This window comes from Nestor notabilis, unplaced genomic scaffold, assembly GCF_000696875.1.
Source record: "Nestor notabilis isolate BGI_N333 unplaced genomic scaffold, ASM69687v1 scaffold18455, whole genome shotgun sequence".
Lineage (NCBI taxonomy): Eukaryota > Metazoa > Chordata > Aves > Psittaciformes > Psittacidae > Nestor > Nestor notabilis.
This window is the reverse complement of record NW_009928090.1, coordinates 19,083-34,077: the sequence shown is the minus strand read 5'-3', so window position 1 is coordinate 34,077 and position 14,995 is coordinate 19,083. Positions and strand designations below refer to the sequence as shown.

Here is a 14,995-nt window from a genome sequence, read left to right as displayed (position 1 = left end):
AGTCCTTCTCCTCAGGCTGCTCTGAATCTCTCCTCCGCCAGCCTGTAGCTGTGCCTGGGGTTGTGCCGACCCAGTATTAAGGGGGAAAAAAAACCCCAACTTTCAAGCCCATACTTCATATTTAAGGAAAGATGTTTTAGAAGTACTCATCCAAAATCTGCAAGTTTCTTGCTTACTTAGAGATTCTATGGCCTATATGTTATACTGAAAAATTTAATACTGGTTTCATTTCATGAGGTCAGCATGAAGGAGTTATATTTTTCTTGTCACTTTCACTGCATAAAGGACACACTAAGTCTTTAGTACACCTGAACTGAAATACAAGCCTGCAATGTCATTGTGAACTCTACTATGCTAATAAACAAGTGTAACTGCTGCAGTTCTCGCCTATGAATACATGCTGCTTAGAAGACTGAACTTGGATTCTAGAGAATGAGAATCATGTAGTAAACTAGCTATAGTATTTCGGATTTCTTGGCAATTAAGTAATTGATGGGTGTCAAACTCACACGTTTAACATACATACAAGAGGTCACTACTGTTTGTACTACTGCTTACTGCCAGAATTTTACCTACATGCACACTTGTCTGTTTGCAAACTGGACACAGATATAGCTGAAGGATACACTGCACCCCAAATCTGAGACAAATCTTTAAACTTGTTAGTAAATGCAGCCTTGAAAACAACTTCTATAGAAAATGTTATGCAAATATATAGGGGAGCGGGGCGGAAATCAATAGTATTTTCTAACTAATATTTATTACATTAGTTTAGGAGTACGTCAGTTTCCTGTGCAATAATTCAATCAGATGTAACATAACATCAATGCCAAACAGTATATTTCCTTTTTTTCTTTTTTAATGAGAAAATACACAGTAAGATCTGTCAACCGCATCTTTCAAATATACACAATTCCAAGTTAGCTAGCCTGTAACTGTCTTCTTGAATCACAAGTACTACTTCATTAATAATTGCCAACCAGCATATAGATCAATGCCCAACCTGGAGTTTCAGATTACTCCTTGTGACTATTGTTTTTTTACTTTTAGAAACATCCTTACTACCCAATATCACGCTCAGGCTTGTGCTTTTGGCTTTGTTTTGAAGCAGAAAAAGTAAGAGTATTTACCTTGTCCTTTTTCAAAAAATATAATTTTGGATTCTGGAAGAAAATTGGATCCTGTCACCACCATTTCATGGCCTCCATTTACTGAGCAACTGTTGATGCTGTACTTCTCAATCTGAGGGAGTTCTTGAGCAGATCGCTGAGCTTTAAAAAAAGACAATAGAAAAATCATTATTCTCAATTTTAATCATAGTGACATGTCTTTTATGATCCTAACTTGAAGAATCAGGAGTGAAGCCAAACTGACCATCTATTTACATATATAAATCATGGTTTTGTACGATTTATCTTTGTTTTAAAATTACGTTGAAGTTATATAAATACAGAAAAGAAACATCATGAAGCCATGAATCCCAACAGTCTTTACCGTTACAGCAAATTAAATATTTAATTTAGGAATATTGGTTCAAGAATTAGTTTGGTATTTTATGGAGAAAATTAATTCTAGAAGAAATTCAGGTTGTTTAAGGTCACGTTTTGATTCCTCAGTGCTAGCATTAAACAAATGAACTCTTTAGAAGTTCAGCTGTGCATTAGATAACACTGTATAAAGACTAGTAATGGTATAGACTCTTTTAAATGAAATGGTATTAGTTCTTCCTGAAATTAATATTTATTTCATTTATTTTCACTGAGATGTATCAGCTGCCTCTGCCCATATTCACGAATCACTGAAGCTGCAAGCTGCATGACTGCAGTAATAGGTTTAAAACCTGTAACAGTGGTTTTCCTCCAGACTTTCAGGCTGCCACTTAACAAGTCCCATCTTCATACAAAGCTGTATTAATTTTTGGTAGTTTAGCTCTTTACACACAATGCTTTTTATACACACTTGTTACATATAATTCTGACAATAAATATTGTCAGAATGACAATACTACTAACACATGCAGAAAACATGAGTATAAATGATGTATAGTTAAAGCAATCTTACAGCATTCAACAGGTATGGAAGCAGTCTGCAGGGATAAGACTTTTCCACTAGGTTGTGGGATGTGAACACGAAACACAAGTCGCACTCTGGTATTCTTTCTTCCAATATCTGTCTCTCCTTTACGGAGCTCTATATCTGAATTGCGAAGTTTCAAAATACCAGCACAATCGATACTGGAGGTAGGTAAGGATGGATGGATCGGGAGAGAAATGGAAGAAAATTAATCAAACTATTGCCAAAGTACACTCTGTAAGCCTTTCTTTCCTAAAAGAATGAATCGCATTCTGGTTTACCCCATGTTATGCTATTTTAAATGTTATTTTAAATGTCTGAGATTAAAAGATCTGCTAGTATCAAAAACGGCAGCAAGCACTCTGTTGAAACATTTTGCCTTATAAATATCTAGCTGCTGTTGTTTTTAACCTTTGAAAGATTATGTGTTACTGCACATTGTTTAACCTTTGGAGTAAATTATTTAACATAACGAACACCATCAACAACAGGAGCAAGACACCTATATTTAGTTCTGCCTTAGGAAGGACTGGAGAATGACAAAAGCGTAGCTGTCAAATCCCAGCTACCATTCCACATAGCTCTTGGTTATTCATACGACACACACATAGTTTAATCAAGTAACACCTATACATAAACTAGTGAGGAGTGTTCTCTTGCACACCATTGTGGCTTCATAGCCTTCAACGGAACTAGCATGAAGTCTGCAACTAGGAAAATGTAAACTGGCTTCAGAAGTCTACATAAGAAATAAATATGCTACATAAACAAATAATTGTGCTTTGCTCTGTTCACTGACCCTCCAGACAGAATGGAGCTATTTAATTGTTGGTATAACTTACCATTAAACTATGATTTATCACATTTGATCTGGCAAGACCTGAAAAGTCAGATTAATGCAACTGCTAAAAATAAAATCATCAAAACAAGGAAAAAGCCTACTACGGTACCACAAGTTAAAAGTCGACACATTTAGTCAAGGAACAAATAACTAAATTGTATGACTGTATTTTCATAGGAAAAAAAAAAAGCCTTCTGTCTTTGTAAAATCAAACAATCTCCACTGCCAGTAAACCACATGCAATGCTACAAATGTGGAGTCATATGTACGTATGGATTGTATGGGGAAAAATAATCCCAGAAGCACTCATCTATCTCCTCGTCAATCTTATGAGCTTCCTTGTCTGTCTCCTCCTTTTGAGTACCTGAACACTGGCATGTTTAAAGAGATGTATCTCTCTCAGTCATAAGCCATATTTGTGGAAAATACGCTATTCTACAAGATTTTCGTTTACCTTTGCACAAATGAAAAAGGCACATACAACTACACAGCTAAGTTATGCTGTGACATACCTGGCTGACATATTATTTTCAGGAAGAAGCGGTATTTCCAGAACTTTTGTGCTGGCTATTATTATCTCTTGACTAGCTGTTGCAACTGTTTTTCCAGTGATTCGGTGCACCTGGTAGAATGCGTGAGGTCTTAAGTACCGATCATCTGCTGTGCCAATGAACATCTGCAGGTTTACTGGCTTTTCGCTGAAGCCCAGGAGCTGGTGAAAAAGTAGGTGTAATATTAAAGTATTAGTTGACTCCTACTGCGCTTGTGTGTGCATAATAAAAATACACAACTAGTACAGATTTGAGAGTCAAATAGTAGCATTTACTTACAAACTTCAGTATCTTCGGAGAACCAGTCACAGGCATCTGTCTGTCCTCCAGTACAAGTATCAAGAACATTTACCAAAACAAACTAGTATCGAACTATCTTTTTACTTTCACATCTCTCAATCCGTATGTACAAGATTTCTACATCAAAGCTATGCTATATTGTATGTGTGTTTCTGATACTGTTTTTAGTCAAAGAAATTACCAACTGTACTGAGATACACCTAGTTTCTAGAAATACAATAAATATTTTCAAGTTCAGCTTTTCTACTACAGAATGCAGTAATGAGTTTTATTAAAAGTAAGAGATTTGGTGAATGCAAATGTATCGTTTTAGGAGATCATGTACGGTTTATTTCTGGCAAATTAAAGGTTTTAAAAACCAAAAATTGATCTATGTTAATTCCAGCATCTTTCGTTTTCTTAAATATACTAACCACCACTGCACCCAGTTGTCGTAAACCCACCTGTTGATTGACCTAAAAGTGGTAATTCTAGGCACAAAACACACTGAAGCATCAGGAAAAAAATTAACAAACTGTAAAGGAAAACGCTAGTTTTATGACAGTACATTGGTAACAATTATGCAGAAGATTTAAAGAAACAAATTCAACCAACCATAACATGCAGTTTTATATCTGAAGCTTATACAATGTCTTACACATCCATGAAGTCCGCTTCCCATTCCTGCAGCTGGCAGACTGATGCATGCTGCAAGTTACGCAATTTCTAAAAAGCAATGGAGCAGATTCACATTTCATGGACTTGGACATCAACTGATGTTCAAGGGGAGGGAGGGCTAGACAGTTGTGCTTTAAATGTGGCCTTGCCATGTCAATATTTTTGTCTCTAGGGAGAGTTATTTGGTCACACAACAATACTATCCAAGCTCTTTACAGAACTAACACTTAAAACCCAAACAAAACCATGTCAATTTAACCTACTTAGAAGAGTAATTTAACAGTGGTAGTCAGCAGAACAAAAAAGCAAAGCACACCCACACCCAGGAATAAGCAGCACCACTGTGGATTCCTTGTACCTTGATGTTCTACTATTGACAGGAAGTTCTATGTACACCAAATGAACGCCTGCTTTCTATACCTAAGTTACCTCCCAGTCTTGTCACTTTTATTAGAGCTTTCTCAATCAAGAACACAAATTTGGTCTGCAACACAGTCTGGGACTTTACAGACCCCATTCTCAAAGATTTTAGCCTTACGTGAAAAAAGCTTTTTGCCTTATGTCTAAGATGTAATACTCATTAATTAATCCATCTAGATGAAACAGCAAGGTCCTATTTCCTTTCCATCATTTTTAGTTTGTGTCCCTCCCATTTGCCCAATGAAGTTAAACATGACCAGAAGCAGAACAGCCAAAATCTAGACGAAGATAAATAAAACTGAGCTTAATCAAATAAACCCAAACCAACAACTGTGGCTTGTTCTTTACCTCTTTGAATCTAGTGCACACACATATCTAATAAAATAATTCCTGCCTTCAAGAGGCCAGTTGAGTTCAACTTTTACCATAAAATGTAGACTACATTTGTACTACATTGTACATAGACTACAAATACGGTTGCACTAAAGCAGGCTGGTTTCTGTCCTTAAACTTGACTTCTCACCTGTCTCTCCACCTGACTCCAGGTACCCCTGAGAAGTCATACATACACAGGTGAGCCCAACAAACCAACTTAATAATATTAAATCAGAAAGTCACATTTCCTCATGGGTTTAACAGTTCTTAACCCCTTCAGACCCTCATTATAATGAAGGAAAAATATGTGCCACAAAAAGCCAAGCTAGTCATGGCAGCTTTTATCACATACAATGTCTTGTCTTATAACTGACATATTTCCAACTATGTTTTTACATGATCTCATTTATTTGTGATTATATATGTGTATCTTAACTGCAGGCTTTTTGTTCTGTTGAATATATAAAATCTTTTTGTTCTCCCCAGAGCTCTCAGTACAGAGCTAAATCTAGCAAAAAACCCTCCATCAAACCAAACGAATCCCTCCGTGTAGACAGTGTAGCTTATCAACATTGCTTCCCATGTAAATAAATGTGATATTTGAACATTTACAAATGCCATAATGGAGGCAAAGAACGTCTTGTGCCCATCAGTGTACTGACAATTTTCTCCTCCCTCATCTGTCAAAGTCACCTGTAAGCTACAGAAACACAGCTGGACCACAATCAACTTTGTTCTTTACCGTCACGTTGATAGTGGAGCGCAGGGACTCTTACATCAATGTACATTAGATACAAAAATGCATAACAAAATCTTGCAAAAACTATTTTTTTTAAATGCCAAATGAACGTTTTCATATTTTCCATGAGTCTGAATTATTTTAGGAGTTTAAAGAAAATTTAAGGGCATGGATTAGTTTAGCATTCACAGCAACCATCTTGTTCCAACTTCTCAACACTGACTCTACCATCCGTTTTCCTCAGAGTTAAAATTAAATCTTAACACACTGGAATACACCCTAAATGACGTTCATTAAATGTGTTCACTCTAGTACTGGGACTTACATAAATTACAAGCCAGACCTATTAAAAAATTTGAATAGCTTCCAAATAGGGTCACTGTGACAAAGCTAATTTCCCATTAAAGCTAGCTTCCCCTTCCTTAACAATGGATGTGTACACAACAGTTCCGAGAGATACTAGTGATATGAGAAAGAGAGGGGTGAGGGGTAGGCTGGTGTGTCTGCAGCCAGTGGAGAAGCTGCCCTCCACACGAGCCTACACACAGCAGGAGTTTAATTTTGCGAAGCAAAATCTACCCCATGCCAGCAGTTGCAATGGTATTGCCTATGGGACTGCTACATTTGAACTGCTCAAAGTCATGTCTAATGCTAGTTTTGCTTCCATTATTCCTTGGTGGTCACCCAGATATGCTATGATGGGAGATGTATAGGGCCTGGTATATGCAAAGCACAGGGTGGGGGTGGAAATCTGACAAAAAATGCCCACCCTACCAGCAGATAAGTTACGTATCAATAAGTTCTCAAGTGCATTTCCTGTACAATGTTCTTGCAATATAAACTCTTGATCTTGTTAACTGTCTCACATCACTGCAGTACATCAGCATACCAAAGATGTGAAACTATGTTACTACAGCCTCAGAAGAAATAACAACCCTCCACCCCCAACAAGACCCCGCACAGTAGCACCACCTTTAGTCATCCTCCTTTGGTTTATGTATCAAATTAAATGAAAACAAACAAGAAATCCAGCACCCCAAGAAAAAATATAACATAACAGAATACATTTTTATAGTAACTTAGAAGAAATCTAAGCATGTAATAGTACAGAAACATAGAAATAAGGCATCTCATAATTAAAAATTATCTACGATAACATCAGGACAAAAACCTGAGAATTTCATATGTATTTAAAAGCTGTAACAGCGTAAAGCATCTCCAAGCAAAAAAGCCATACTATAGGTTACACTAGAGCTTTGTCACAAATGAACTGCTGTGAAGGATCTGCAATGAAGCCTTGTTAAAGGTACTATATTATATGGCATATATATATGTGTATATATATATATATATGGTATATTCCAGTATCTATAAATATATATATATGGGTAGATAAGAGTAGTAACACATTGGCAAGGTAGCAGAGACTTCACAAATTTATACTCTGCATTACATAGGAGTTATTGCATTTCTTCAAGGTTTAAAAATAAAAATTTAAAATGCATTCCTTTCGAACACAGTTTTGTTCTAGTTAAAAAACCCCACAACCCATTGACTGTTCTTAGTTCCACTGACATTGGGATGACACTTTCTTATTACCTAATCTGTTTTATGCACAATTCTCTATGTTGAGCAGCCCAAACATTTAAGTCAGTAAAAAAATAACTTCTAACTGTTCTTCCATGAAATACCTACATAATTAACTTGAAAGAACCTAATGAAACCATGGTATCTTCGTAAAGACTACACAGTGTATACAAGTAAGAACATAGTGTCTCCATACAGACCATAGACAGTTAACAGCATTTACAACCTACTGGTAAGTGCTGCAGAATCACCACGATGCAGATGCATTACAATAAACTGCTGCAATATCAGTGTGCCCAAGATTCAGTCATGGGTCACTTACAGGAAGACAGCAACTTTAATTACTGGTTGAGCACTAGGTGTATTTTCAAGTATACCTTTCAGCACTTACTCTATTAATGTGCAATCCTACAGCTGCACATAAAAAAAAAAAAAAAAAACCACAACCAAACAAAAACCAAACAAAAACAAAACACCAAAAAAACCCCAAACCTAAACAAAAAACCAAACCAAAAAAAAAAAAAACCCAAAAAACCAACCAAACAAAACCCAACCCAAACCTCAAAACAAAAAAAACCTTACTAATTTTACTTTAAAAGATACACCACTTTCCCAGGAGTAACAAACAGCATGCTGCAGACAACTACTAAGTTACTGCACACTGTCACTACTGACCTCTAGAAACCCTCCTCTGTAACAGAACACTGATACACCACCCACTGCTCTGCTGAGGAAACTCAGCCAAGTTGTTTTTGTGTTTCTATATCGTTTCCATAGCAAAGGTCAGTGCATGCGTAAGTTAAACTAAAGCTGGAAGGCTAAAGACTGAAGGTCACCACAGGATAAGCCAGAAGGGCTTCACGCCAAAGCAGTTCCAGCCATGTTACTATACTGCATACAGTAAACTCATGCGTGCATGTCAATACTTAGCTTACAAGTTTAACCAAGGAACTACAAAGACAGTAAGTTGGTAAGAGAACTTTTGGATCATCAAGAAACTGTATTTTGTATCACAAAAACATTAATACATTCTTATTGCACATATGGAAAATGTTAAAAAAAATATGTAACACTAGAGACTATATAGAATAATTCTATCACTGAAGACCATAGCATTTAAACCTGGAACTTTGCAGCAGTGGGGAGAACCTTCTCCTTGCTGAAAAAAGCAAATATGTCACATTAAATGAAAGGCATCAACCTGGAAAAAAGCATTTTTCTTGATTACATTAAGATTATGGCTCAGAGCTCATCTGTTCCATGCTCTGATCTAAAGGAAAGCTTGCAACACTCCACAAGCCTGTGAGAAGACTTTTTTTAGTCTCAACTGCTTAGAAGTTTCACCTCCCTTGCCTGACTTTTTTAAAAATTTAGAAGGTTCTGTATATATTTTCCATTTATTGTTGCAGGCCAAGTATTACCAATCTTGACTGAAATGTAAATGTTCTTTATTCACAACTTATGATTTCTTAAGACATGTAACAAGACTTAGGAAAAATATCCAACAGAGAATACACTCTTCACAGTAAAGAGATCCTTAGCAGACAATACTAGTATAACTTGAAATGGTCTGTTTTCAAAACCCATATCCCCTTTGCTTATTTAAAAAACCCAATACCTAATAGTGTCACTGAATCCAGAAGTGATGTTAAATCACTAGTTAAGTTTTATGTTCAGCAATCAAGCAATACTATGATACTAATGACATTCAGACAGAGCCAAAACCCAGCTGACTATTTTTAAAGCATTTTTCCTGCAAAACTTTCCACCATTTATTAGGAAATTGCCATGCTTAATCAAACTTTCACCAGGCTTTATAAAATACTCATGTCTTATCTTCCTGTGCCCTTTCTTTGCTTGCTAGTTGAAGACGAATATTCTATCAACACTTTAGTGCTCCTTCACCTTTGTGCAATTAACTCACTGCTTATGGCACTAATGGATTGGTACAATAGGCTGATTAGAAAGCTTTTACATACAAATAGGCCTTCCTAAATATAGGGCATTATCTTGAAATACAAGACATGTCAGGGGAAAAGTTTGGGATAACTTCAGTGAACAAAAGACTTAAAAACTCTATCTTCACCAAATGCACCAGTATTCATATAAAAATCCTCAGTCTTCCACAAAGAACATGGAAGGAAACAGCTGTGTAAAAAACTATAAGCATTTACTAAGCATTTGAGATGGACATTTCCTAGGCTTTTTGCTACCTTGTTATGAAAAGCACACTGTAACCAGTTATTTCCTCCTTGACAGACTCGCAGCAAGTGGATGCATTTCAGTAACTTCTGTATTCCTTAGCACACTCCTAAAGTGACAAGGAAAGGAGGGCATAAGAGGAGAATGGAGGCCCCTTTATGGGGGGGGGGAAGAAAGATAAAGCTTTCACTTGAATTAGGTATTTCCACTTTTACTTTGGAAGACTATGAGTAAAGATATGGTCTAATTCACCACAAAACCTAAGCAATCCTAAAGAAAAAGAACTGCTTAAATTTTAGCCCACATTTAAAGTAAAGTAGTATTTTTTTATTTCATTTAAAGATAAAGAAAGCAAAGCATGCCTTTGAAATGTTTGCCATCTGAGACATCAGAGATACAACCCACGAGCCTGGAATTCTTTTGGATAGCAATAACAGGGTGCATGGCTTTCAAGAACTGAATCTTTTTCTTCAGACATTTCTCCATCAGAATTTAATTTTCGAGTGGTGTGCAGCAACTCTTCCTAAGGACCTGTGAATGACACTGGTTTAAACCTGAAGGGCTATTATGCCAAGCTGAGCAACACACCTATTAGCAATGACTTTGAAATAAAACCAAGGGATGACAAAGATCCAAAGGCACGAAGACGATATAATTTGAAACAGAAGACACACAATGACTAACACCAGTGGTACAATTTATCATGAATTTATCAACAGTTGCATTTGGAAAAGCTTGAAACAAATCACATATATAAATCCAAGAAATTATGAGTTCTGGGAAGTTATTGGAAGTCAGACTGACCATAGCCATCCCCTGTGGCTCACAGCAGTGCAGAAAGTGCTGACCTATCATCTTCAGTGCACTGTTTAAAAGAAACTGAAGAAATTCATGGAAGAAAACTCCATTCAGATCTACCAGGCAACACCTAACCTCTGGCTCAGAAAGTCCTAACATGGGAATTTTCTTATTCATTCAGATTCTGCAAAGGTTATAATGTTATATAAAGATAAATGCCCAATTTCAAAGTTAAATATGTTAAACCAAAACAACATCTACTCTCTCTTCCTGAGGGGCAGTACTATTTTCTATCACTTACTAATTTCATGTACCTTTCTGAGTATTGAGAAGGAAAAGCACGAACATCAAAAAAAAAAAGAATCTTCCTTCCTCTTTTGCTAAATAACTTACTGAGTAGACTGACTTTAAAAATTTAAAACAGTACAGACATTTGCAATTTTGAAAAGAAGTGAGTCATAAAAGGAACTAACTTTAATAAAGGTCATCACAAAGACAAATGGGTTCTGCAAACAAAGTAAAGCAAACAAGCAATTGCAAATATTAATGCATTATTGGTCATGATACCATAGGTTTACACAATGTACAGAGCATCCTTCAAGGTTTAAAAACTTGGGACTTCTTTTCCCGAAATCTCACTTTTACGTGCTCACCCCCTGCTTGCAGACAGGATCGAAAGTATTTTAAATACTAATTTCAGGCATATTTTGAAGAGAATTTTAGCTCAGATTCCTGTCCCATTCTACACTACCCAAAAAAGGAGATCAATTCATAGCTAAAATAGTGTTAGACTAACAGTACCACTTCACGCAGTGCAGAACTGCCAGCCACATCTAACTAGCCATCACAATATACTTGCCAGCTGCAGTTTGCTCTACAGTCTTGAAAAAAACATGCTATTCATGAAATACCAACTCCCAATGCTAAATTATGCTACCGCAGGTTTTTAGACAAGCATTTCTAGGATAGAAATAGATTATTCCCACATAACCTATAGAAACCCCTTCTCACACTCCCCCGTCCAAAAAAATCCCAAACAAAAAACCTACCATAAATTGATTACTACATTTCAACATTATAGTAAAGATATGACACAAAAAAACAGATGACTGTGTCCCATCCAATGTGCCATTTTTAATGTTTTGCTTGGGTTTTTTTCTCATGCTAACTACTGCATTTTCTAGATTAAATATTCAAACGTACAGGAGATGCATCTATACGGCTTTTGCTATCTATTTTGGGGATTCTGGAGCAGAAGCTGCCTAAATAGTCATCAAACTGATCTTGAAAGATATGTACTTTTAGAATCTCAACCAAAGGTCAGTGTTTTTCTCACTACAGCCCACTACATGGTTCACACTGGCTGAGACTTACCTTCTGCCTTACGGATCTATTTGGGGGTTGTTGTCACCGAACAACAGTAGGCAGCTAGAGCTGGGATACAGCCTGCCTTCTAGTGATGTACAAAACAGGAAAAAATTCAAGAGGAAAATAAAGATTGAAATGTGAAAGGCCAGAAGAATGGGAAAGGGCATGAAACATAGAAAAAGTGTGCTGTTTATTGGCTTTAGAGAACAGGAAGAACTCTGATATTATACCTGTATTCAAGTAGTTACATGAATTTGCCAGACAGAAGACCTGGGAAAAGGTGACAGCCACAGAAGTACAGGACAGGAAACATACACTCATTTAGACAATCCTTCATTAATTTATTTTCATTGGATCATCTCTGACATTGCTTGGTTAGATCCTCTCTTGTAGGGTACAGTTTCATCCACCAGAATTCAGGCAGAGCTTGACAGACTTTCGAGAACACATTCCTGTTTCAGTATTTTCAAAGTAGTTCAAAATTAGTTTACTTTAGCTTAATTAGTTTACTTTTTCTCCCCCTGCAGCTCTTCAGTCATGACTTCCAAGCTCTGCAGTCACTTTAAATAGAGCTGACATTCAATCCCTCTTCCTCAGGTCTCCATTAGACCTCACACAGGAGATTACTGTTTGCTTGTCAGTGACTAGAAGTTTATAACCATTTAAACAAACTCATTTTTATTTAACATTTCCTTTATTTTTTATCTTAAGCCTTTCTTCAGCTGTAACACTGCTGAGTTGTTCATATGGATTTAGACGATGCTTCCCCTCCTCTGTTACTGCAAAATCAACTACAGTAAGAATTTTGCTTATGGAAGAGGAATTCATGAACAAATCTACCTTTACATCCTTTGTCATAGGGCAAAAAACCACTTCTGGTACAGGCCAATTCTTAATGGCTACCAGTGCCCCAAATCTGTCTTGCATGCATGGGGCCCAAGTGGCTTCTACACAGTATCTGTTGCCGATACACCATACATTTCAGAATAAATTGCCCTTATGGTAGCTCACATCTACAGCCCCTGATAAATGGCCATAGAACAGAGAATCCTTCCTGCATACAGAACCATGCTAACAAGTAGCGGTTAGCTCAACAGCCCCTCAGTACATCACGTTGTATGGTTATCAAGAAGAGTATTATATAGATCACCTTCTTCACTAGTAACAAGACAAAAAAAAATAAAAATTAAATACTACTTGTTCACAACACAGCTTACAGAATTTACTATCAAAAGATAACATTAAATTTAAAATACTTGTGAAAACTCAGAAGTTGACATGAATAGCAGGAATACAGTGTACAAAACAAGATTTTTTCTTTTTAAAACAAAGTCATTTCAGATCAGAAAGCTAAAATACAAAAGTAAAAAAAAAAAAAAAACCACCAAAACCAACAAACCCACAAGGTATCCCTGAGATGCTTATCATGTGCTCACCAGCTCTACAATGCTTATATGTTTTTGATCATAAGCATTATCCAAGTGAAATCTCATGAAGAGCCCTAACCATTTCAGATAACAGTAAAGCCTCATTCTAACAATTTGTGAGTGTAAGTATTATTTTATTATATGCAATTTGTCCTATGGGAAGGGTGGCAAATTCAAGCAATGATGAGCATTCATTTAAAGTCAGATGAAATGTGGCAGCTATTTGTTTAAAAGCTTTGTCGATGGGTAAATTACTCCAATCTACTGAATTAGAATGGTAAATGTAGACAGTGCTCAGAGGCTTTCCATGTCTCCTGACAATGCAATACAAAATTTCCACATAATTTGGATGCCAAAAATTCAACATGCCACCTTTCTCTTTGCTAATCATTCTGTCAAGTTATTTATTCCTTCCCTGTGAAAATTGTCAATGTTATCTTGCAAATCTCTACAAAGGTAAAAGAAATTGTTCCAGATGACACGGATTACCTGGAACATACTACCAAGAAAGCAGACATTAAAATGACAGTTCTCTGCTATTTAGACATTTTGCACTAAAAGAGCTGAAAACAAGTGGATTTCATTACAGACTTTGTTTCTTGAAGCCAATAGACTTACGAAGGAAAACACAGTAATGCCCCACACATGTCATTTCCTCACATTTGGAAATAAGCTGATTAAATGTACTCAACAGATAATGCCAAATTTGTCAGAGCTTAGTCTCCTAGCAACAGGTATGGTACAGTATTAGTTTATAGATTAATGGCAGGCACTAATAGATTAATGGCTTGAAGCTATGTACTATCTTAAAATCTAGCTTAACAGTTCAGAAATCAAATATTCTAGCTCTTTGATAAAATACTGTTCAAGAGCAAAACAAACTGTGTAGGAGACAAAAACACATAAAGGCCTTCAGGCACCTGGAGATGTGGCTGTTGGACTTGATATTCATTGTAGGTCCCTTCCAATCAAAATACTCTATTCATCCACATCCCTTCTTGTCTCTGACACTGGTTAACATACAGTTACTTCATACAAGAAAATGCTTAGTACTTTATTGCAATGATCACATACATGGAAGTGACCAGTAAAAATGCTAAGAGCACCGAACAGGAAAGCCAAGTCAGAAACAAATAGTAATGTATATTGTAATAGCAACTTGATTTGTGTAATAAGCTTCCGGAAGTGCTGGAAAGATTTCACTTTTGTATTTAAATAAGGTGATTTTCATTTCATTGCTCACAGCAATTTGATATTTACCCTTCACCAAACTTGGCCCTTAGCATACTGCTTTTCCCAACAGTGAGTAAAAAGCTATGACAAATGGATGGTCTGTTTCCTAACAATTTTCTCTGTTCCATCAAGCACAACGATTAATTTCTAATCCATCTGGGAGAGACCAAATTGGAAAATAGAATATTGATTTGCATTTGTATCCATTTAATAGAGAGACATAGCACAATCCATGTGTTTAAGCATGAGACTGTCAGACACATAAAGATCATCCCCATTTCTAAAGCAGCATTCTTGTCATAGCAAGGTATTTCACAATTCTAATGCAAATAAGTAACTTTTAACATCATTGGTGTAAGCCACATAGATTACAGATCTGCTCTTTTCTAGTACTGCAGCTTAGAAACATCTAGCTCTGTAAGCA

General features: G+C 36.4%; 1 protein-coding gene across 1 annotated transcript in view; it reads right to left on the bottom strand.

Annotated features, from left to right (window-relative positions):
• Nucleotides 1–1,130: 1,130 nt before the first annotated feature.
• The window catches only part of NFATC3 (nuclear factor of activated T-cells, cytoplasmic, calcineurin-dependent 3), a gene marked incomplete at its 3' end in the record, with an annotated part of 30,414 nt that continues 16,549 nt past the window's right edge, over nucleotides 1,131–14,995 (bottom strand). Inside the window, exons 4-6 of the mRNA XM_010014372.1 lie at nucleotides 3,427–3,626; nucleotides 2,062–2,234; nucleotides 1,131–1,271 (exon numbers count right to left, since the gene is read on the bottom strand). Coding sequence (XP_010012674.1) covers nucleotides 1,131–1,271; nucleotides 2,062–2,234; nucleotides 3,427–3,626 — 514 coding nt within the window. The remainder of the gene's footprint in view (nucleotides 1,272–2,061; nucleotides 2,235–3,426; nucleotides 3,627–14,995) is intronic.